General features: G+C 41.7%; 1 protein-coding gene across 1 annotated transcript in view; it reads left to right on the forward strand.

Annotated features, from left to right (window-relative positions):
* LOC112579411 (fatty acid desaturase 2-like protein FADS2B) overlaps positions 1–21,594 on the forward strand; it is a 47,918-nt gene extending 26,324 nt beyond the window's left edge. Inside the window, 8 exon segments of the mRNA XM_044928942.2 lie at positions 3,490–3,615; positions 8,068–8,128; positions 10,753–10,829; positions 10,991–11,088; positions 12,776–12,872; positions 14,780–14,859; positions 19,377–19,502; positions 21,102–21,594. Of these exon segments, the coding sequence (XP_044784877.2) occupies positions 3,490–3,615; positions 8,068–8,128; positions 10,753–10,829; positions 10,991–11,088; positions 12,776–12,872; positions 14,780–14,859; positions 19,377–19,502; positions 21,102–21,162 (726 nt within the window). The 3' untranslated portion in view covers positions 21,163–21,594.
* The last annotated feature ends 1,289 nt before the right edge of the window (positions 21,595–22,883 follow it).

The raw sequence follows: 22,883 nt of genomic DNA on the forward strand, positions 1-22,883 counted from the left end.
CCATGGACAGAGGAGCCTAGTAGGCTGCAGTCCATGGGGTTACTAAGAGTCGGACACGATTGAGCGACTTCACTTTCACTTTTCACTTTCATGCATTGGAGAAGGACATGGCAACCCACTCCAGTGTTCTTGCCTGGAGAATCCCAGGGATGGAGGAGCCTGGTGGGCTGCTATCTATGAGGTCGCACAGAGTCGGACACGACTGAAGTGACTTAGCAGCAGCTGGTACACCATTAAAGAACCACCTCTCAGGAGATATACCCTATAAAGTCATGAGTAGGTATATTCTTAGAAGGGGTCTGGACATGCTCTTCTGGGAGGCTATGGGAATCCAGCAACATTTAATCCTGGGAGGACTATGTATAAATAAAAGAAAAGATACAGAACAGATAAAAGTTTAACAAAAGAGAGAACCAAGGGAAGTTAGATAGCTCTGTTTAAGAGTTGAGGGTTGCAAAACCCAGATTGCTGGAAAAAGCAGGGGCAGTTTGTCTTATCCGCCTCAGATATGCTCCAGGAGGACAGGCACACTATCCTATGCACCCCTGAAATGCAGTGCCTAACAGAGTGCCTAACACACAGTAGGCCTTCAATAAGCACTTGTTGAATGCATGAAGGAATGGATGGATGGGTGGAATGATGGATGGATAGAGGGACAGATGCTAGATAATAGTACAAGGATTGACGAAAGTAGGTTTTAGCCCTGGCTCTGATAACGCTCACTGTGCAACCCTGAACAAGTCAGATTCTATTTCTGGCTCTCAGTGTTCTCATCTCTAAAACTAGGACTTCAACTGGATATCAGCCTTTCTATGATGTTTTAGGATTTGGTGAGAAACCAAATGACAGAATGATCTCTGTTCGTTTCCAAGGCAAACCATTCAGTATCACAGTAATCCAAGTCTAGCTAACTTTGCTAGCCTTTGTCTTGCTTCATTTTGTACTCCATTTCAGTAATCTTGCCTTGATTACCCCATGAACAGTATGAAATGGCAAAAAGATATGGCATTGAAAGATGAAGTCCCAGGTCGGTAGGTACTCAATATGCTACTGGAGAAAAGTGGGGAAATAACTCCAGCAAGAATGAAGAGACAGAGCCAAAGTGAAAACAATGCTGAGCTATGGATGTGATTGGTGGTGGAGGTAAAGTCCAGCGCTGTAAAGAGCGATATTGCATAGGAACCTGGAATGTTAGGCCCATGAATCAAGGTGATTTGGAAGTGATCAAACCGGAGATGACAAGAGTGAACATAGACATTTTAGGAATCAGTGAACTAAAATGGACCAGAATGGGCAACTGTAATTCAGATGACCATTATATCTACTACTGCAGCCAGGAATCCCTCAGAAGAAATGGAGTAGCCATCATAGTCAGCAAAAGAGTCCAAAATGCAGTACTTGGATGCAGTCTCAAAAATTAAAGAATGATCTCTGTTCATTTCCAAGGCAAACCATTCAATATCACAGTAATCGAAGTCTATGCCCCAAACACTAATGCCGAAGAAGCGGAAGTTGAATGGTTCTATGAAGACCTACAAGACTTTCTAGAACTAACACCAAAAAAAAAAAAAAAAAAAAAAAAGATGTCCTTTTCATTATAGGGGACTGGAATGCAAAAGTTGGAAGTCAAGAGATACTTGGAGTAATAGGCAAGTTTGGCCTTGGCATGCAGAATGAAGCAGGACAAAGGCCAACAGAATTTTGCCAAGAGAACACACTGGTCACAGCAAACACCCTCTTCCAACTTTATTACTCCTGTATATATTCCAAATATTTTCATTTTAACGTGAAAGAAATATAAAAATTATTAACATATGTTACATTTCTTTTTTTCATTCTGAGGCTTTGAATCTAGTATGTATTATATCCTTACACAGCCCACCTCAATTTGACTGGTCACATATTAAGTGCTCAGTGGCCATACACAGATAAGGGCTACTCTATTGAGCACTGCAGATCTAAAATACACATTAATCAATTTTTTAGAGATGTCAAATATGCAATAAAAACTATGACTATTGCTTATTCTTCTATAAATGATTAACATAATAGGGGAAGAGAAGAGAAATTGAATGTCTCAGTATGCCAGCATTCTACACACAGCATCTCATGTCTCCTCAAACAACCCATGCAGGTAAATGTCATTATATTATACTATATTTACTGAAGATGAAATTGAACATCAAAGGGTAGATAATTTTCCCAAACCACACAGAAGCATTTATACATCTAGTGGATGCAACTAAGTTGATGTGCTTCCAAATCCTTTTCTCTGCTAAAACCTTCAGATTTTCATTGAAAGAGAGAAAATCCCAAACAAATTAATCAGAGATGACATGAACTCGGCATCAACTAAAATACTTTTATTCTCATTTATATTTAATGAGATCATTGAAGCTTTAACATGTGATGATCAGAGGCAAGCCCCCATAGGAGATGACTTCAGATCCATGACTCTTTAAAATATTCATTGGAGAAGGAACCCTGATTCCATTCCCCCCACCCAGAACTAATTAGTTTTAGAGCTGAAGTTTCTTTATTTATAAAATAAGAAGTGTACTATCTGCTCTACCTATTTCATATTTCTTTTTAAAATGAGGACAATAAAAAGATAGATGGAAAAACATTTCATTTCAATGGTTTTTATTCTTCTTCATTATCAGGAGTTGTTTTAGCCTGGAATTTATGTTCCTGGATAAGATAATTATTTGATGGTAGGCTTTTAGAGCCTCTAGCCAATGAATCATTCTGTGACCCAGGAATGGGGGGCGGCATGTTCCAAGAATCCATATCCTACTTAAACTTTGGAGATGTAGGCAGAAAACTCTGATTGTTACTATTCAAGCGCTGCTGTTGCTGCTGCTGCTAAGTCGCTTCAGTCATGTCCGACTCTGTGCGACCCCATAGACGACAGCCAACTAGGCTCCCGCATCCCTGGGATTCTCCAGGCAAGAAAACTGGAGTGGGTTGCCATTTCCTTCTCCAATGCATGAAAGTGAAAAGTGAAAGTGAAGTTGCTTAGTTTTATCCGACTCGTAGCGACCCCATGGACTGCAGCCCACCAGCCTCCTCCGTCCATTGAGTTTTCCAGGCAAGAATACTGGAGTGGGTTGCCATTGCCTTCTCCAATTCAAGTGCTAGTCATGTCCAACTCATTGCAACCCCATGAACACAGCACACCAGGCTTCGCTGTCCTTCACCAGTTCATAAATTTTGCTCAGACTCATGTCCATTGAATTGGTGATACCATCCAACCATCTCATCCTCTGTCATCCCCTTTCCCTCCTGCCCTCCATCTTTGCCAGCATCAGGGTCTTTTCCAGTGAGTTGGCTCTTTGCATCAGGTAGCCAGGATTGGAGCTTCAGCTTCAGCATCAGTCCTTCCAATGAATATTCAGGGTTGATTTTGTTTGGTTTTGAAAAACTCTGATAATGAAAGATATTTCAGGAGAGAAATCTTGCAGCTAATGAATGTTCTCTTCTCCTCAGGGTTTATCTGCAAAATGGTGGAATAACCGACACTTCCAACACCATGTAAAAACAAACATCAACCCCAAAGACCCAGATACTGATGTAGGCCCACTTTTTGTTGTTGGAGATTTACAACCTGTCAAGGTATGTTTACAAATCCTAAGCACTAGAGAAATATTCCAGGAAGTGGTTCTTGGAAAGGTCTACATCTTTGTCTTGAGGAGATCAGGCTGGAGATTCTGGCTTCAAGCATGTTTTCAGAGCATTTCTTCTTTTAACTCCAGGATATAAATTTTAAATAAGTGAATCTGGTATTGTAAGAAAAGAAGAAAATGTGGAATGAATAACTCCATGATCTTAAAAGTCATTCAGGCTAAATCAGTCATAGAAGGCATGGCAGTACATTCAACAAGTGCTAAATCATGAACCATCTACATATCTAGTTATGTCAACTAATTCTAGCTGTTGGAAGAAACTAAGCTGTTATTTTAATTTAGGTCCTTTTTGGCTCATTTATACATGAAACTCCAGAGAAGGCAATGGCACCCCACTCCAGTACTCTTGCCTGGAAAATCCCATGGACAGAGGAGCCTGGAAGGCTGCAGTCCATGGGGTCGCTGAGGGTCGAACACGACTAAGTGACTTGACTTTCACTTTCATGTATTGGAGAAGGAAATGGCAACCCACTCCAGTGTTCTTGCCTGGAGAATCCCAGGGATGGGGAAGCCTGGTGGGCTGCCGTCTATGGGGTCACACAGAGTCGGACACGACTGAAGCGACTTAGCAGCAGCAGCAGCAGCAGCAGCATACATGAAACTCAGCTCAAATGCTTCATAATACACAGGACCTCGCCTCTAGTTCAGACTTCTTAAGGAAAAGAAAAAGGAAGGCAAACTCCAGGATGTCTCAGCTGTTGACTTTCTTAAACCTCAGCTTAAAAACCAGCATGTAAGGATTATTACCAAGATGTTTATAGTCTGCTTTCAACACAGAAGGTATAAGGATAATCACAGAAAGGTATTTTTCCTTGAAAGAAATGATGGATCCTGAGAATTAAATGCTTAGGAAGAGGTTCTATCTCCTTCTGGAAGAATTTAGGAGCTTAGTAAAAACAAAGGAATGTAGCTTGGTCACTTGCTGTGTGGACTCTGTGGTAACCAGGATTGTGTAACTTTCTCAAAATAGGTTTTCCCAGTTTTGGAAGACAACCTTCTTCCAATTAGGGAAAAGTCTCCTGCCAAGATATAAAGAAGATAAAAGAAAGAAAGAAACCTTGACTGTATTCTTCAGTCAGTTGTCCTTCCAAAGACTCCACAAACAAGTCAGAGCTCTCTGAAGTTTGCAAACTCCTAAAGTGAAGTCATTCAGTTGTCTGACTCTTTGTGACCCTATGGACTGTAGCCCCCCAGGCTCCTCCACTCATGGGATTTTCCAAGCAACAATACTGGAGTGGGTTGTCATTTCCTTCTCTAGGGATCCAACCTGGGTCTCCCACATTGCAGGCAGACTTTACAGTCTGAGCCACCAGGGAATCCCTGTGAACTCCTCGGCTGATCACTAAACTTATGACACTTTGACTTCTCTCCTCAGTCCCTCACAGCAATGGAGACTTGTCTCACTGGAGTTCGTGAGGCAGCCTGGCCCCCTCCAGAAGCACCTTCTGTAGAACTGTATCTAGTTCACATGCTGCCTCTTCACAGAGGATGGAGACATCATCACTTCTCCATCGTTCGAGAGACATATCCTTCGAGCTTTAGGTTTCTGTTTACTATAATTTCAAAGCCAATGCACACCACATTACTTACAATCATTTAATCCCTAAATTCAGTTGTTTTGCAACAAAACTAATTCTGATAAGCCCTAAATGTTTCTGTTCTTCCCATTTTACTGTCAGTCTTTCTACCACTTTCTTCAAACATTCATTCCTTTAATGAGTATTAATTTAACCATCTAGGGCCAGGTCCTGTGCTCATACTCTGGAAAAGTTCGACTTCTCCTTTGGAGCCATACTCAAAAGTCAGTCCTTCACCTACATTTGCCAACTCTCCACTGTTTCCCACTGACTCCCTCTTTCAAGTTTCCTACCGCTTAAATATCCAGAAGCTTGGGAGTAACTGCAAATAACTATCATTACTTTATCACCATGACATTTATTTTTATTTGTGATAGTAAGAGAAACAAGGGTCAAGTCTTACATCCAAATAACAGAAGAAATATGTAGAAGGGAAGGTATCAAAAGAATGGGAAAAGCAAAAAATTAAACATGGCTTACAGTGTTTTAACTGACTGAACATAAGGTAAAATTATACAGGAGACTTGAATTATCATTCATTCATTAATTCTTTCAACTAAACATTTATTAAGTGTCTCTTAGGAAATAGAGATAAACCATTACATCTATGCCTCCTCTCAAGATACTTGCTGCCTTTGTGCATTTAGGCACTGACTAAATAAACTAAGAAAACCCCTAGAAAATGACTCAAATTCCCAGTGGTAAGATTATATGTTCAGTTCAGTTGCTCAGTCGTGTCTGACTCTTTGCGACCCCATGAATAGCAGCACGCCAGGCCTCCCTGCCCATCACCAACTCTCGGAGTCCACCCAAACCCATGTCCATCGAGTTGATGATGCCATCCAACCATCTCATCCACTGTCATCCCCTTCTCCTCCTTCCCTCAATATTTCCCAGCATCAGGGTCTTCTCCAATGAGTCACCTCTTCACATCAGGTGGCCAAAGTATTGGAGTTTCAGCCTCAACATCAGTCCTTCCAATGAACACCCAAGACTGATCTCCTTTAGGATGGACTGGCTGGATCTCCTTGCAGTCCAAGGGACTCCCAAGAGTCTTCTCCAACACCAGAGTTCAAAAGCATCAATTTTGGGTGCTCAGCTTTCTTTATAGTCCAACTCTCACATCCATACATGACCACTGGAAAAACCGTAGCCTTGACTAGACGGACCTTTGTTGGCAAAGTAATGTCTCCACTTTTAAATATGCTGTCTAGGTTGATCATAACTTTCCTTCCAAGGAGTAAGCGTCTTTTAATTTCATGGCTGCACTCACCATCTGCAGTGATTTTGGAGCCCCCCAAAATAAAGTCAGCCACTGTTTCCACTCTTTCTCCATCTATCTGCCATGAAGTGATGGGACCAGATGCCATGATCTTCGTTTTCTGAATGTTGAGCTCTAAGCCAACTTTTCCACTCTCCTCTTTCACTTTCATCAAGAGGCTCCTTAGTTCTTCTTCACTTTCTGCCATAAGGGTGGTGTCATCTGCCTATCTGAGGTTATTGATATTTCTCCTGGCAATCTTGATTCCAGGTGGTTCTTCCTCCAGCCCAGAGTTTCTCATGATGTACTCTGCATATAAGTTAAATAAACAGGGTGACAATATACAACCTTGACATACTCTTTTTCCTATTTGGAACCAATCTGTTGTTCCATGTCCAATTCTAACTATTGTTTCCTGACCTACATACAGGTTTCTCAAGAGGCAGGTCAGGTGGTCTGGTGTTCCCATCTCTTTCAGAATTTTCCACAGTTTATTGTGATCCACACAGTCCAAGGCTTTGGCATAGTCAATAGCAGAAATAGATTTTTTTTCTGGAACTCTCTTGCTTTTTTGATGATCCAGAGGATGTTGGCAATTTGATCTCTGGTTCCTCTGCCTTTTCTAAAACCAGCTTGAACATCTGGAAGTTCACAGTTCACATATTGCTGAAGCCTGGCTTGGAGAATTTTAAGCATTTCTTTACTAGCATGTGAGATGAGTGCAATTATGTTATCATGCCTTAAAATGAGTAAAGCACAGCATGAGATCCACTGATGGAAATAAAGGAGGAAAGATGAGGTAGATACTACAGGTTATGACTATGTGTTTTATAATGTAACCATTCAACGGATATCTGTTAAATGGATGAATGGATACAAGCAGACTGAGCTTCAAGCAGAATTCTAAGCACATAGGTTGAAGAAGACCTTGAAAACTTATCAGAAATATTTCTCCTCCATCACCATTCCATTCCACACCAGGAAAACATTTTTAAAATGGCTCCCATGGGAATAATAATAAACTATCACAACCCCTGAATTCAAATGGAATAAACCATCCCTGCAAGAATTGCCCACATGTAAATAAAGAAAAAGTCACCAAAATATTTCCTCCCCCTTCATTTCTGGTTCCTCAGTGCCTTCAGTTTAACAGTAAATGAACTCTGACCAGATGGCTCTTTCTATAAAGACTCTACACACACACACATGCACGCATGCACACACACACAGGCACACAGACACACACACACGTGTGCAAGCACACACACACAGACATGCGCACACACACACAGACACACACACACATGCACATGCACACATGCATAGACACACACGCACAGACACACAAACACACATGCACACACACAGAGACACTGACATACGCACATCCAGACACACACAAACACAGACACACACACGTGCATGCACATGCACACACACAGACACACACACATGCGCGCGCGCACACAGACACACACAACCTTGAGTATAATAACGGAAGTCTATATTGGTCTTACTTTAGTTTTATTCTCTCTTCATTCAGTATGGCAAGAACAAAATCAAATACATTGACTTCAAGAAGCAGCACCTGTACTTCTGCACGGGTGAGTCACCAGGGAGCCACAATCCTTATCATCCCATTTCCTTGAAGCAAACAGTGGTCAAGCCAGAAGGCATGACTGAAATCCTCCCACAGAGAGATGATCCCAGGTCTTGTGCCTCAAAAAAGCAGCATGTTTTATTTCAGACTTACTTGGGTGAAATCTGAAGAGGAAAACAGAAGAGTGATTAGGCATTCTTAATGGGCATCTCATCACTCTGGCTACTGTACAGGGAAGAAGATGCTCCAAGAAGGATGGGATGCAGGATGCCAATCAAGGGGTCTGGTATCTGTGACTCTCGTCCTGGATAAACTAAATACAATCCTTATCAAGAAGAAAAGGATAGTGGTGTATGGATAGGGGGAAAATTAGGAAAAGAATGCTCAAGCACCGACAGTAGGTGCCCGAAAAAGCAGAGTCTCATGATAAAAGTCACCTGTAGAGCTTCTGTGTGATAGAAAGTTGACTGTTCCCACAGCTTACATACAGCTGTAGAAGGTATTTTAGTGGACAGATACACACACACACACACATAATAAGACAAGTCTGGATATGTTCTAGGCTTGAGAGAAAATAGGGTAGCTTAATAATGCAAGTATCAATAAAAAATATTAGAAGCAAAAATGTTTTGCTCTTAACCAAGTCAAACTCATGATAGCCCACAAAGAAAAGTTTAGAACCCCAAAATATGCTCATCTGAAACATGCTTACTCATTTGGAAAAGAAACCCAAGTTAGAGAAGATTGCAAACATTTCCTGTAGATCAGTGGTTCTCAACTAATAGCATTGCTGCCCCCAGTGGGACATTTGACAGCATACAGATACTTTTTTGATTATCCCAACAAAGAGGGAGGAATGGTATTGACACCCATGGGGCAGAAGCCAGGGATGTTATGAAATGTCTTACAGTACACAGAACAGCCCTGAACAATAAGAATTATCTGACCCAAAATGCCAACAGTGTTAAGATTGAGAAAGTGTTGCAGATGATCTGGCTTGCCCAAACATTGGCCACCAGCGGTCATCTGTCTCGTGCCTGACCGGGATGGCCTGTGAGTCCTTATTCTGAGACATGAGGCTCAACCACCACTGCAGCCTCTTCCAGAGCTAGAATCCTGAGGACTTATCCTAATGCAGTTATTCTCTTTCATGACCAAAAAGGGTGTGGAGGTCATTGGTGCCCCAGTTTGAAAGGGAACTCTTCCAGCCCAGACAGATGTGCATTCACATAAGAAAAAACTGTTGGAGCCTCTTGTCTGAACTCTCCTCCTGTAGTGAAACAATACAGCCTTAGCTTATGAGGAATGGATGAATATTGTAGCTTCACTGCAGAATGCCCAGCTTACAAACCACATCGTCCTCAGGAGCTGTTTCATTTTGCCATTTTCTTTCAAATGTCTTCAGTGTAGTATGACAGGTACAAATGAGTCATACTCAACCTGTCAGAGAGAGATGAGGTTTGACATTTCATAAAGGTGGCGAGACAGCTTTCATGCAGATTGCTGTAGTAGGGAAAGGTAATTCAGTATAGGCTGAGCTCAACTCACCAGAAATGAAAGGTGGGAGACTTTTAAAACACAGGAACATGCTAAAGGAAATTAGTGAAAGAGGATAAAAGGAGGGGAAGCTGTTCATGTGGTTAAGCCACATGTGTCTTCTCACTGGTGCTTATCAAAGTCAAACCCCTACCCTCCCAGAGGCTGCAGGACGGAGTCAGATCCTCAAAGATTGTACTTCAAAGGGATGACTCCCAAGTCCTTGAGAAAGACACTCTGGATCAGGGACAATCCATCCCAGAGGGACACAGTAAGAATTTTATAATTGTAAGTTTTCTAACAATGATTGAAGAAAAGGAGGTCAGAAGCCTACTGAACAAGCAGTAAGTTCTCTGGACAGTCTTGAAATTTCTCAAGAATTTTAAAGGTGCTGGAGCCATCCCAGGAGCACAGCCCTGAATTGTTCTTAGAAACTATTTCTAGCATTTTTGCGAGTCTCTTAGTGTGTAAGGTGGACAAAATTATTTATGCTGACAGTTTGCAGGCTTTGAAAGTTTACAGGTCAAGTTTGAAGCCTCGTCAGGAAGGAGGCTCCAGAGCATCTGACTCAAGTTTGATCAAGAAGAGAGTTGTCAAAATGTGAAGGGTCTCCATGAGACTCCTACCTGCTCCAGGCAACTTCACTGGTCCTGGGGGAGATGCAGGTAAATAACTATCTGGCCAGACTCAGTATGCCTGCTCTGTATCTGCCACCTCGACATATTGTGACAGGACCTAACACAAAGGATCGTGAAGGATTGAAGGATTCCAGGGACCTTGAGAAAACTTGAAAGCTCACAGCAGAAGCCCTTGTGGGATGCCTTCATCAGGAATGACTCAGATCTTCAAACCTTCCCTAGTCTCCTTAAGGGAGCTTGAACCAAAGTCCCGGTTCACCCTCAGAGACTCTAAAAGCCCAGCAGCATCCAGGATGTGGTTGTGGATCTCCACCTTGCATCCTTCTCAGGGGCAATATTCCAGGGGTAGCATGTTAAGGAGATCAACTCCCACTAGCTTCCACAGGAATCATATCTGCTCATTTGTTCACCATCTTCTTGTTTTTTGTTTTGTTTTGTTTTGTTTTGTTTTCAGTTGGGGCTGCCCTTCTCATGCCAGTATATTTCAACCTGGATTCCATTCGAGTGATGTACTGCAGAAGGTACTGGGAGGTGAGCAACTCGATTGTTTCTCTAGAGCTAGATCAGGCTGGTAGGAAAGGGGAAAGGTAAATGCTTGGTCCTTTCCAGACATAGCTTCCTTGAGTATGAGGATATAAGATTTAGCCAGTTTTAGTTCCACTAGCTTAACTTTCAAGCACTTCTTTCCACAGGACATTGCCTGGGTCAGCAGCTTTTATATCCGCTATTTCATCACATTTGGCCCTTTCTATGGAATCTTCGGAACCCTGGTGCTCATATACTTAGTCAAGTAAGAAAACAATAATATCTCCTACTCTTATTACCTGAATGTTCCTCTTACCTTTCTTACTTGATCTATTTATCATTAGCAATGATTAGCAGATTATGACACCAGACTGCATTCTTGTAGCTGAGACATTTCCAAGAAAATGTGGGATAAAACAGCTGAAATAGTTGAATGAGTTTCTTGGAAACTGCATTTGCCCAATCTTGCCTTTTTTCCCACATGATTAATTCCCAATTACAGAAGGCAATGGCATCCCACTCCAGTGCTCTTGCCTGGAGAATCCCATGGACGGAGGAGCCTGGTGGGCTGCAGTCCTTGGGATCGTGAAGAGTCGGACATGACTGAGCGACTTCACTTTCACTTTTCACTTTTCACTTTCATGCATTGGAGAGGGAAATGGCAGCCCACTCCAGTGTTCTTGCCTGGAGAATCCCAGGGACAGAGGAGCCTGTTGGGCTGCCATCTATGGGGTTGCACAGAGTCGGACACTACTGAACCAACTTAGCAGTAGCAACAATCCCTTACCATCTGAGGAGGATTAGTCCCTGGACCCACCACAGTTACCAAAACCCAAAGATATTCAAGCTCCATAGTCATCTATCCATATATGTGGTTCCACTACTGTGGATTCATGCAAACACTAATCTTGTAGTACTCTGGGTTTACTTAAATATATCCGCATTTAAGTGGACCTGCGTGTTTCTCAAAGGTCAACTGTATTCTGCCTGATCACCAAGTCCTTCAAACTGTAATCCAGCTGGACATCATAATTCTTACCAAAGATAATAGGAGGCCAGTTTTTTAAAAAGTTATTTTATGACTAGAGATTTTCCCCAAATCAAAATGACTTTAAACTGAATAACCCTCTTCAACTTCCCAATTTAGTCCTTCCTCATTCATTTGCATTACTATTCATAACAATAACGGTAGCTACTGTGCATCAGGCAATTTGCTAAAGGCTTTACATGCATTATCTTATTTGATGTAATCCAAAATGCAAAACCAGGCAATGTAGATAGTATCAATTTCATTTGTCTGATAAGAGAACTAAAGTTCAGAGAAATTAAATCACTTACTCAAGAGCAAGGGCCAGTGGCAGTGCCAAATCAAAACTTGTACCCAGTTCTATCTGATGACAACAGCCAAGCTGTTAATCACATTGCACATATCCTTAAATTGTTGTTGCTTTAGTCGCTAAATCATGTCTGACTCTTTTGTGACCCCATGGATTGTAGCCTGCCAGGCTGCTCTGTTCTGGGGATTTCACAGGCAAGAATACTGGAGTTGGTTGCCATTTCTTTTTCCAGGGGATCTTCCCAACCCAGGAATCAAACCCGGATCTCCTGAATTGGCAGATGGAATCTTGACCACTGAGCCACCAGGGAAGCCTGACCTTCAGTTATCTAGGTATCTTCTGAGCCTTGCACCAATGCCTACAGAAAATACTGGGGACACTGCTCTGGTACAGTAGGCTGCAAGACAGGTAGTGTGACTGAATACCTAATATGTCATCTTTAGATATAAAAGGCCTGCAAAGATGAAAAACAAACAACCACCACATGATTGAAACCTTTGAGTCACTGCCATTTCCTCTACTGCTCAGCCAGATCTGCCAGTGGTTACACAAGCCCAGTGAGTGGAACTGAAACTCCCCAAGGAGTGATCATATCTTCTTCTTATTCTCTTAAAGGCTTCTTTAAAGTCCCTGGATTGCATATGTTACCCAGATGAGCCACATACCAATGAAAATGAACACAGAGGAGAATCAGGACTGGTTCAGCTCTCAGGTAATAATGCTGTTCCAAGAAAGCATCCACCAAAGCATCCTGATTACCATCTGCTGACCTCAAATGATGTTTATTGGAGGCTTGCCAGGGGCCAGGCACTGTCAATTGTTTTGCTACATCTCATGTAGCTATGTGCTCGGAATATTCCCACTTTACAAATGATAACATTAAGGTATGAAGAAGTTGCACAACTTGTGCAAGATCACACAGCTAATAAGTGGCAGAAGCAGGTTTTATTTATTTATTTGGCCACACTGTGTGGCATGCAGGGTCTCAGTTCTCCTACCAGGGATCAAACCTGTGTTAAGTACACAGTCTTAACCAGTGGACCAGTGGGATTTCCCTAGAAGCAGGTTTTAAACCTCGGTAGTTTGATTTCAGAAGCTTTGCTCTTAACTAAGGCTTAATAAACTACAGCCCAGGGGCCAGTCTAGCCCAGTCTGTGTTTTTGTAGTTTTATTGGAACACAGCCATACTCATACATTACATATTCTCTATGATAGCTTTCATTCTAAAACAGCAGAACTGCGTAGTGGTGATGCAGAATTGAAACATTTACTGTGCCGCACTTTACAGGCAAGGTTTACTAAACCTGCTTCAACATGATACAGTCTTTCAATGAATCTCACACTCCTAGAATAACAGAAGGGAGAACCCTGGAATCCTCCTCATTTCATTGTATAGATAGTGGGGCCCAGAAAGGAGAGTCAGCATTCTCAGCAAGTGTGCTATTAATGATTAAAAGATTCATGACCCATGCAGAATACCACTGCCTCCTAAGCCTGACACTGGCTGTGCCGTGATTAACTGGAGAATCTAGTCATCATACTGCTTCCTTCTCCATGCTCATTTCCAAATTCAGTGGACATTCCACACAGTAGTGGTTCTCAATCTTTTTGGTCAAGAAACCATTCTTTATTTTTGGTCAAGAAACCACTCTTAAAACTTATTGAGAACATCAAAGAGCTTTTGTTTGTGGAGGTTGTATCTACTGATACTTACTGTATTTGAAATTGAAACTGGGAGCTTTAAAATATCTATGAATTAATTTTAAAATAATAAGATAAACCCAATAAAGGTTAACATCAGAGTGATGCCATCACCCCATGCTTAATAGCCCCTGGAAGAACCGATGCTATAAGCATGCATGAATGAGAATGAAAAAGCCAAATACTGCCTCAATAGTATTAGGGGAATCATTGAAGATCCCCTGAAAGTGTCCTAGGGAACCCCAAGGTGCTCTAAAGCACACTTCGAGGAACCCTGACATAGAGCAACTGCAAAAATAACATTCAAAATGCCAACAACCCTAACAAGAATTAAATCTTAGAAAGGCACTGAATAAAAATCACATTCATAAGCATTCTAAGTAGTCTGGAGAATCCTATGAACTTCTTCTCAGTCTATTTTTGTACAAAATAAAATACATTAGATTAAAAAGGAAGCTACTTGTATATATTAATAAATGTATTTCTATGCACAAAACCCTTGATTAAAGCCCTTGCATGCTTTATTCCCCATTTAGAAGTCCTTTACATCTATTCTGTGGTAATAATATTCAAACTCCTATAATTTCTACCAGAGTCCTACAATCCCGCTTCCATCTGCCAAAGTCCTTACTCATGACACCTTAGTCTTCTGATTTTGAGGGCTGATAGTGACTTAGTCCTCTCAAATCCTATTTACTTCTTCATATCTATTGCCTTATCTATACTTCTTAGCAAAATGTCTTATTTACTTCATAATTGTAAGGTCCCTGAGACCTGGGATTTATTTTTATCCCTCATGGTTTGTTACACAAAATATGTACTCAATCAGTACTTGTTGAATGATAGATAAATAAAAGAGTAACAATCTCTTATTTGACATGTGTTGATTAACATCTAATGTAAGCTTTTTCTTTGCAGGTCTTGGCCACCTGTAATGTTGAACAGTCCTTTTTCAATGACTGGTTCACTGGGCATTTGAACTTCCAAATTGAGCACCAGTAAGAGAAATAGTTTATGATAAAGGGCAAGGGCTGTCACTAATAACTGTCCTCCATATAGTCCAGAGCACTAGACTTGCGATCTTAAGGGAAAAAAATGAACCAGGATTCTCTAAAGGATGCTATTTTTCAATTAACAACAATGATAAAGAAAGGAAGAAAGAAATGAAGGAAGTGTCACAATTGCGAGTTCAGTTCAGTTCAGTCACTCAGTCGTGTCCTACTCTTTGCGACCCCATGAATCGCAGCACACCAGGCCTCCCTGTCCATCACCAACTCCCGGAGTTCACTCAAACTCACGTCCATCGAGTCGGTGATGCCATCCAGACATCTCATCCTCTGTCGTCCCCTTTTTCTTCTGCCCCCAATCCCTCCCAGCATCCGAGTCTTTTCCAATGAGTCAACTCTTCGCATGAGGTGGCCTAAGTACTGGAGTTTCAGCTTTAGCACCATTCCTTCCAAAGAACATCCAAGACCAAGCTCCTTTTTTTTTTTTTTTTTTTTTAAATTTTATTTTATTTTTAAACTTTACAATATTGTATTGGTTTTGCCAAATATCGAAATGAATCCACCACAGGTATACATGTGTTCCCCATCCTGAACCCTCCTCCCTCCTCCCTCCCCATACCATCCCTCTGGATCATCACAGTGCACCAGCCCCAAGCATCCAGTATCGTCCATAGAACCTGGACTGGCAACTCGTTTCATATATGATATTATACGTATTTCAATGCCATTCTCCCAAATCATCCGACCCTCTCCGTCTCCCACAGAGTCTACATCAGTGTCTCTTTTGCTGTCTCGTATACAGGGTTATTGTTACCATCTTTCTAAATTCCATATATATGCGTTAGTATACTGTATTGGTGTTTTTCTTTCTGGCTTACTTCACTCTGTATAATAGGCTCCAGTTTCATCCATCTCATTAGAACTGATTCAAATGTATTCTTTGTAATGGCTGAGTAATACTCTATTGTGTATATGTACCACAACTTTCTTATCCATACATCTGCTGATGGACATCTAGGTTGCTTCCATGTCCTGGCTATTATAAACAGTGCTGCGATGAACATTGGGGTACACGTATCTCTTTCAATTCTGCTTTCCTCAGTGTGTATGCCCAGCAGTGGGATTGCTGGATCATAAGGCAGTTTTATTTCCAGTTTTTTAAGGAATCTCCACACTGTTCTCCAGAGTGGCTGTACTAGTTTGCATTCCTACCCACAGTGTAAGAGGGTTCCCTTTTCTCCACACCCTCTCCAGCATTTACTGCTTGTAGACTTTTGGATTGCAGCCATTCTGACTGGTGTGAAATGGTACCTCATAGTGGTTTTAATTTGCATTTCTCTGATAATGAGTGATGTTGAGCATCTTTTCATGTGTTTGTTAGCCATCTGTATGTCTTCTTTGGAGAAATGTCGATTTGGTTCTTTGGCTCATTTTTTGATTGGGTCATTTATTTTTCTGGAATTGAGCTGTAGGTGTTGCTTGTATATTTTTGAGATTAGTTGTTTGTCAGTTGCTTCATTTGCTATTATTTTCTCCCATTCTGAAGGCTGTCTTTTCACCTTGCTTATAGTTTCCTTAGTTGTGCAGAAGCTTTTAAGTTTAATTAGGTCCCATTTGTTTATTTTGGCTTTTATTTCCAATATTCTGGGAAGTGGGTCATAGAGGATCCTGCTGTGATGTATGTCGGAGAGTGTTTTGCCTATGTTCTCCTCTAGGACTTTTATAGTTTCTGGTCTTACGTTTAGATCTTTAATCCATTTTGAGTTTATTTTTGTGTATGGTGTTAGAAAGTGCTCTAGTTACATTCTTTTACAAGTGGTTGACCAGTTTTCCCAGCACCACTTGTTAAAGAGATTGTCTTTAATCCATTGTATATTCTTGCCTCCTTTGTCAAAGATGAGGTGTCCATATGTGCGTGGATTTATCTCTGGGCTTTCTATTTTGTTCCATTGATCTATATTTCTGTCTTTGTGCCAGTACCATACTCTCTTGATAACTGTGGCTTTGTAGTAGAGCCTGAAATCAGGTAGGTTGATTCTTCCAGTTCCATTCTTCTTTCTCAAGATCGCTTTGGCTATTTGAGGTTTTTTGTATTTCCATACAAATTGTGAAATTATTTGTTCTAGCTCTGTGAAGAATACCGTTGGTAGCTTGATAGGGATTGCATTGAATCTATAAATTGCTTTGGGTAGTATACTCATTTTCACTATATTGATTCTTCCAATCCATGAACATGGTATATTTCTCCATCTGTTAGTGTCCTCTTTGATTTCTTTCACCAGTGTTTTATAGTTTTCTATATATAGGACTTTAGTTTCTTTAGGTAGATATATTCCTAAGTATTTTATTCTTTCTGTTGCAATGGTGAATGGAATTGTTTCCTTAATTTCTCTTTCTGTTTTCTCATTATTAGTGTATAGGAACGCAAGGGATTTCTGGGTGTTGATTTTATATTTTTCAACTTTACTATATTCATTGATTAGTTCTAGTAATTTTCTGGTGGAGTCTTTAGGGTTTTCTATGTAGAGGATCATGTTATCTGCAAACAGTGAGAGTTTTACTTCTTTTCCAATTTGGATTCCTTTTATTTCTTTTTCTGCTCTGATTGCTGTGGCCAAAACTTCCAAAACTATGTTGAATAGTAGTGGTGAAAGTGGGTACCCTTGTCTTGTTCCTGACTTTAGAGGAAATGCTTTCAATTTTTCACCATTGAGCATGTTTGCTGTGGGTTTGTCATATATAGATTTTATTATGTTGAGGTATGTTCCTTCTATTCCTGCTTTCTGGAGAGTTTTTATCATAAATGTATGTTGAATTTTGTCCAAGGCTTTCTATCTTCTTTAGAATGGACTGGTTGTATCTCCTTGCAGTCCATGGGACTCTCAAGAGTATTGTCCAACATCACAGTTCAAAAGCATCAATTCTTTGGCGCTCAGCTTTCTTTATAGTCCAACTCGCACATCCATACATGACCACTGGAAAAACCATACCCTTGACTGCTGCTACTGCTGCTAAGTCGCTTCAGTCATGTCTGACTCCATGCGACCCCATAGATGGCAGCCCACCAGGCTCCCCTGTCCCTAGGATTCTCCAGGCAAGAATACTGGAGTGGGTTGCCATTTCCTTCTCCAATGCATGAAAGTGAAAAGTGAAAGTGAAGTTGCTCAGTCGTGTCCGACTCCTAGGGACCCCATGGACTGCAGCCTACCAGGCTCCTCAATTATTGAGATTTTCCAGGCAAAAGTACTGGATTGGGGTGCCATTGCCTTCTCCCATAGCCTTGACTAGACGGACCTTTATTGGCAAAGTAATGTCTCTGCTCTTGAATATGCTGTCTAGGTTGGTCAGAACTTCCCTTCCAAGGAGTAAGATCTTTTAATTTCATGGCTGCAGTCACCATCTGCAGTGATTTTAGAGCCCAAAAATATAAAGTCTTGAGTAAATGGAGTGAAATCTTGGAAAAGTATCAGTGACTCAGTTTCCAGATTTCTATGGGCTTAGGAATTGGTGATTTCCTTGCATTTGCTTTGTTGGCAAAACCTAAGAAAAATCAGGACACTTGGGTAACCAGCTTGTGTTCAAATTTAACTATGCTGTAATTCAAATATTTACTTATCTGTGTTTTAGAGCCAAGTTTACAAAATAACTAATAAAGTGGAATCCCTGCTGCAATTTCTAAATGGTATCTGGTAAGAGGTAACCAATGGGTCAGTTACAGAGAGGAAATGGGTAGTTCACACCTTGATGCAAGTTAAAACACTGAGAGTCAATTTCTCCAGAGTATCAGGGAAAGGCTTTCCACATTCTCTTTGTCTAAGCCATGTGAGTCTATGATAGTCAGAGAAGGAACAAGACCTTTATTTGTTCAACGAATTTTTTTCATTCTATTTCTCATATTAGGGCTTGAAAATTTCAGCAAAACAAACAAACAAAAAAAAGGACTATTACTCATAGTTTTATTAAAGGAGAGGTTTACATCCAAGACGGTCATCTGGCTGACTAATGAAAACTTGAGATTAAAAATCCATCTCTCCTCACTTCTTATTCCTTTCCTAGGACTTTTAGCTATTTACCATGACTTAATATACATCCATCTATTCTTGCTAAGGAAGTTAGAAAGAGAGACTAAGACAGAGGTTAGCAGGGGCAGGGTGGGTGGTTCAGTATCTCTAGTTCTCTGGGTAGTTCTAAAGAGTGGGTCGTTTTAAATGGTAGAAAGTTCTAAATGATATACTTTCATTGGATCAGGCCAAAAATAAACAGTTGATGGACCTAAAACATATTCCCTTAGTTCTTCCTAAACATCTGCCACCCACAAGGCTTGTAGAGGTTTAAGGGATAAGATGAGTCTGCCAGCAAGTTTTTTAACTTCCCAAAACAAAAGTATTGTGGAAGGTCAAGGTTGGGTCTGCGTGGCTGATACCATTTTATTTTGTAAAAGGGGAAAGGGAACTTTGGGTTTCTCCTTAGGTCTGAGAAGTTTTATATCTCCTTTCTCTGTTTCCTAGTCTATTTCCCACAATGCCACGCCATAATTACCACAAGGCGGCACCTCTGGTGAAGTCACTGTGTGCCAAGCATGGACTACCATATGTGAATAAGCCCATATTGAAGGCATTTGGAGATATTATCAGGTAATAACAGTCCCTCAACCCACAGCTCTCATTTCCCTTCACTGTTGGTCCCCAGACTCTTCACTGCTTTATGAATCATTCAGCCAATAGCTGTTTATTATGGAGCATTCATGTGCCCAGTATGGAGATGAGGCTCTATACAGAACAACACTAACACAGAAATGATAACAGTCATTCCTACCATTTAGCTTCTGCCTTCTGGGTACTTAGTGAAAATACCTTGATGCCCTACTAAATTTCAAGCTTCTTATAAACCAGGGTTCTGTATTATTTGTCTCTGTATCATCCACAGAGCCTTGACACGCTTTAGAACTTAACCGGTGGGAGGGACTCTCAAATCATCTGGTCCAAGGTTGCAAACTAAGATGCTTGCAGGGTCTGGTGGGACAGACAGGGGTGACTCTTCCTACAGGAACTGAGAATCCATACTCATCCTGAAGCATTCACAGTTCCCTGGAGGATCCTTTGCTCATCAAATTAACAGCCAAAGCCTTGGTTGTATAATTTATCTTAAAATTAGGAAAAAGAAAAGCAAAAGCATCTTTTTAATATGAATAAATAAACCAGCAAGCCTAGAGCTGGTCAGATCTGATCCCTGAACAGTGACCCATCTTCACTCTCCACCACTGCCCTCCTCCTTTCCTGCCCTCCCGATATCTGGCCTCCCTTCAGGCACTACATAACTCCCTGCCCCTTGCCATGACATATCCTTGGTCACCTTTTATACTACCTAGAATAATTTCCCAACTTGCCACCCCCCTCCTGTCACCTTCTCAAGTTCCGTTCACTCTCCAAAGCTCACCTGAAAGGTCTTCTTCATCTCGGTCCTCCCTTGCCCCCAAGACTAAACCCGTCATGTGCTCGCACAGCACCTGCTCTCACAACACCTGTTTCTCTTCATTTCTGATCCTTATTACAATCATGATTTAATAGCATATTGGGTAATAAATTATGTAATATGTGTCTCCCAATGTAGACCACAGCTCCAGGTGGAAAGACTCTCACCAGTCCTACTCACAGCTGTATCACCAGAGCCTAGAAAAGTCTTTAACTTTATAAAGTAGGAGAGGTAGGTGGATACAGGTTAGGTTGGTATAGGTATATGATTTACCTTGTAGAGATTCAGTAGAGATTTTTCTTTTAATATGGAGAAAAGAACAAGTGATGCTTGGGAGTACAGAAGAAAAATAATTGAAAGAAAAACTCAATCTCTTCCATATAGAAATGCTGATGGACTGTGGGCTGCCAGGCTCCTCTGTCCATGGGATTTCCTAGGCAAGAATATTGGAATGGGTTGACATTTCCTTCTCCAGGGGATCTTCCCAACCCAGGGATAGAAACTGTGCATCTTGCATCTCCTGAATTAGCAGGCGGATTCTTACTAGTGAGCCACCTGGGAAGCCAGAAAAGGTGGACTCACCTTCTAATACATAAGTCAGTGTATTTGATTCTCCACACTGGCAAGATAGAAAGACATTTTTCATATATAGCTGAAAATGATAATGTTGCCCTGAATTAAGTAAAACAGCAAATGTTCCATGAAGTAGCTCCTTTGACCTGAGTGTCGCCTACTCACAATTTTGTCTGCTCCTCTCGCAGGGCCCTGAAGAAGTCCACAGCCCTCTGGATGGATGCTTACTACAGCCATCCAGAAACATAATGTGGATGTGCGTGAGTCTGTGTTAAAGAGAAAGCCACAGGCCCCAAAGTGTCACTTGTGCTAAAGCTCATGATACCAAACCTCTCTAATGCCTGACTTACTTGCAGTTTTAACCTTCCCCAAAGTGAAATTTTAATCAACTGTCTGTAATTTTTCTGGTCAACTATCTGTATTTTTTTTGGATCAGCTATCTAGGCGGTAATCTGTTGTCCTCCATCCCTGACCCCAGCCCAGAGGAAGAAGAGGATAAAACCCTTGTCATCCCCTCCCCGTCACTAAAAAGGGTGTCTGCCCTAAATATACTTTGCTGAGAGCTTCCTTGCCCCTCTCTTCTTCTGATAAAAGCCTTCCATTTGCCCAACCCCTCAGAGCCCCATTTGATTAACTTTGTTCATAAATCACTGAATAAAGCCGATTCAATCATCAAATATACTCAGTTGAATTTTTGTTTTCTAAAAGCTTGTTCAATAATCTTCCCAGAGGAGAAGACCCAAGGCCTGCTACTTTCACGACTCCCCGGATCACTGAGCACTGGTTAGAATTCAGATGATCCATCCTGCAGATCATTTCTGCCCTCTACTCTTTGGCCACAGGAATAAAGATGGCTTGATTGGCCAGACCTCTGTCTCTGTAACCAAGCAGGACCCGATGGGGCCTCCTGGCAGCAGCTCCCCCCCAAAAGGCGATCTTGGCACATCCTCTGCTTTATTTCCTCTCTGAGGCACCAGAAAATAGTACTTGATGCAAATTTCCTGAACAGTTCTGCATATAGGAACCCATCCCCCCACCCCCACCACCAAAAGGAGGAACTACTTTTTGACCATGAACACATAGCCCAAGGCCACCTAGAGCCTAAGAACTGAAGATGGGAACCCCTGTGCCTCACCATCAGCCAGTCAGAGAACTGTACACAAGCTGATCCCAAACCCCGGGACCTCCCCTTCACGTGCCCTTACAAACTGCTTTGACAAAACCCTTCTGGGAGTCTAGACTTTTCAGGGCATGAGCCACCTCCTCTCCTTGCACAACCCTGCAATAAACCTTTCTCTGCTCCAAACTCCATTTGAGTTTCTTTGGCCTCACTAGGCATCAGGCACAGGAACTTGTGTTGACATCCCTGTACACTAAGCGGCTCATGAAAGTCATGTTACAGCCCTACCTGAAGCTCTTCAGTGGACTCCCATGGCTGCTCTTGGAATGAAGATGAAACCTGGTGACTGCCAACAGACTATACATGTTGGTCCTCCCCAACAGAGCCTGCCCCACCTTAGACTACTTGCCTCTTCTTCAGCCCAGGTGGTTTCCTTCCAGGCTCACACGCTCTTCTGCGAAAGGGTCTTGGCTTCTGAATCCAGTGTCTGAACTGCTCTGTCACCATCCCTGCCCTTACTCCTCACCTGGTTAGTTGCCACTTACCTGCAATCCTGGAACCACAGAACCACCCCAACTGGTTCTGTTTCTAACAAGTCACTGAGACTTCTTCAAAGACAAGAGAACCAAATGCAAGCCAGGCAGCCAAAGTGAGTGCAGAGGAGAGAACTGTTGACCTCAAATAACACCCAAAACCAAAGGACCCACCACAACCCCCAGGAAACCAAAGGATCAGGGCATGGCTGAAACTTGAATGCCAGAATCCTTTTAGAAGTGAAGGGCCCACGGTCCTTGAGGATCCCATGTTGAAGCCTGAAGCACATTTTACCAGAGATGACCATGTTCTGAAG

The sequence above is a fragment of the Bubalus bubalis genome, chromosome 16 (genome assembly GCF_019923935.1).
Source record: "Bubalus bubalis isolate 160015118507 breed Murrah chromosome 16, NDDB_SH_1, whole genome shotgun sequence".
Classification (NCBI taxonomy): domain Eukaryota; kingdom Metazoa; phylum Chordata; class Mammalia; order Artiodactyla; family Bovidae; genus Bubalus; species Bubalus bubalis.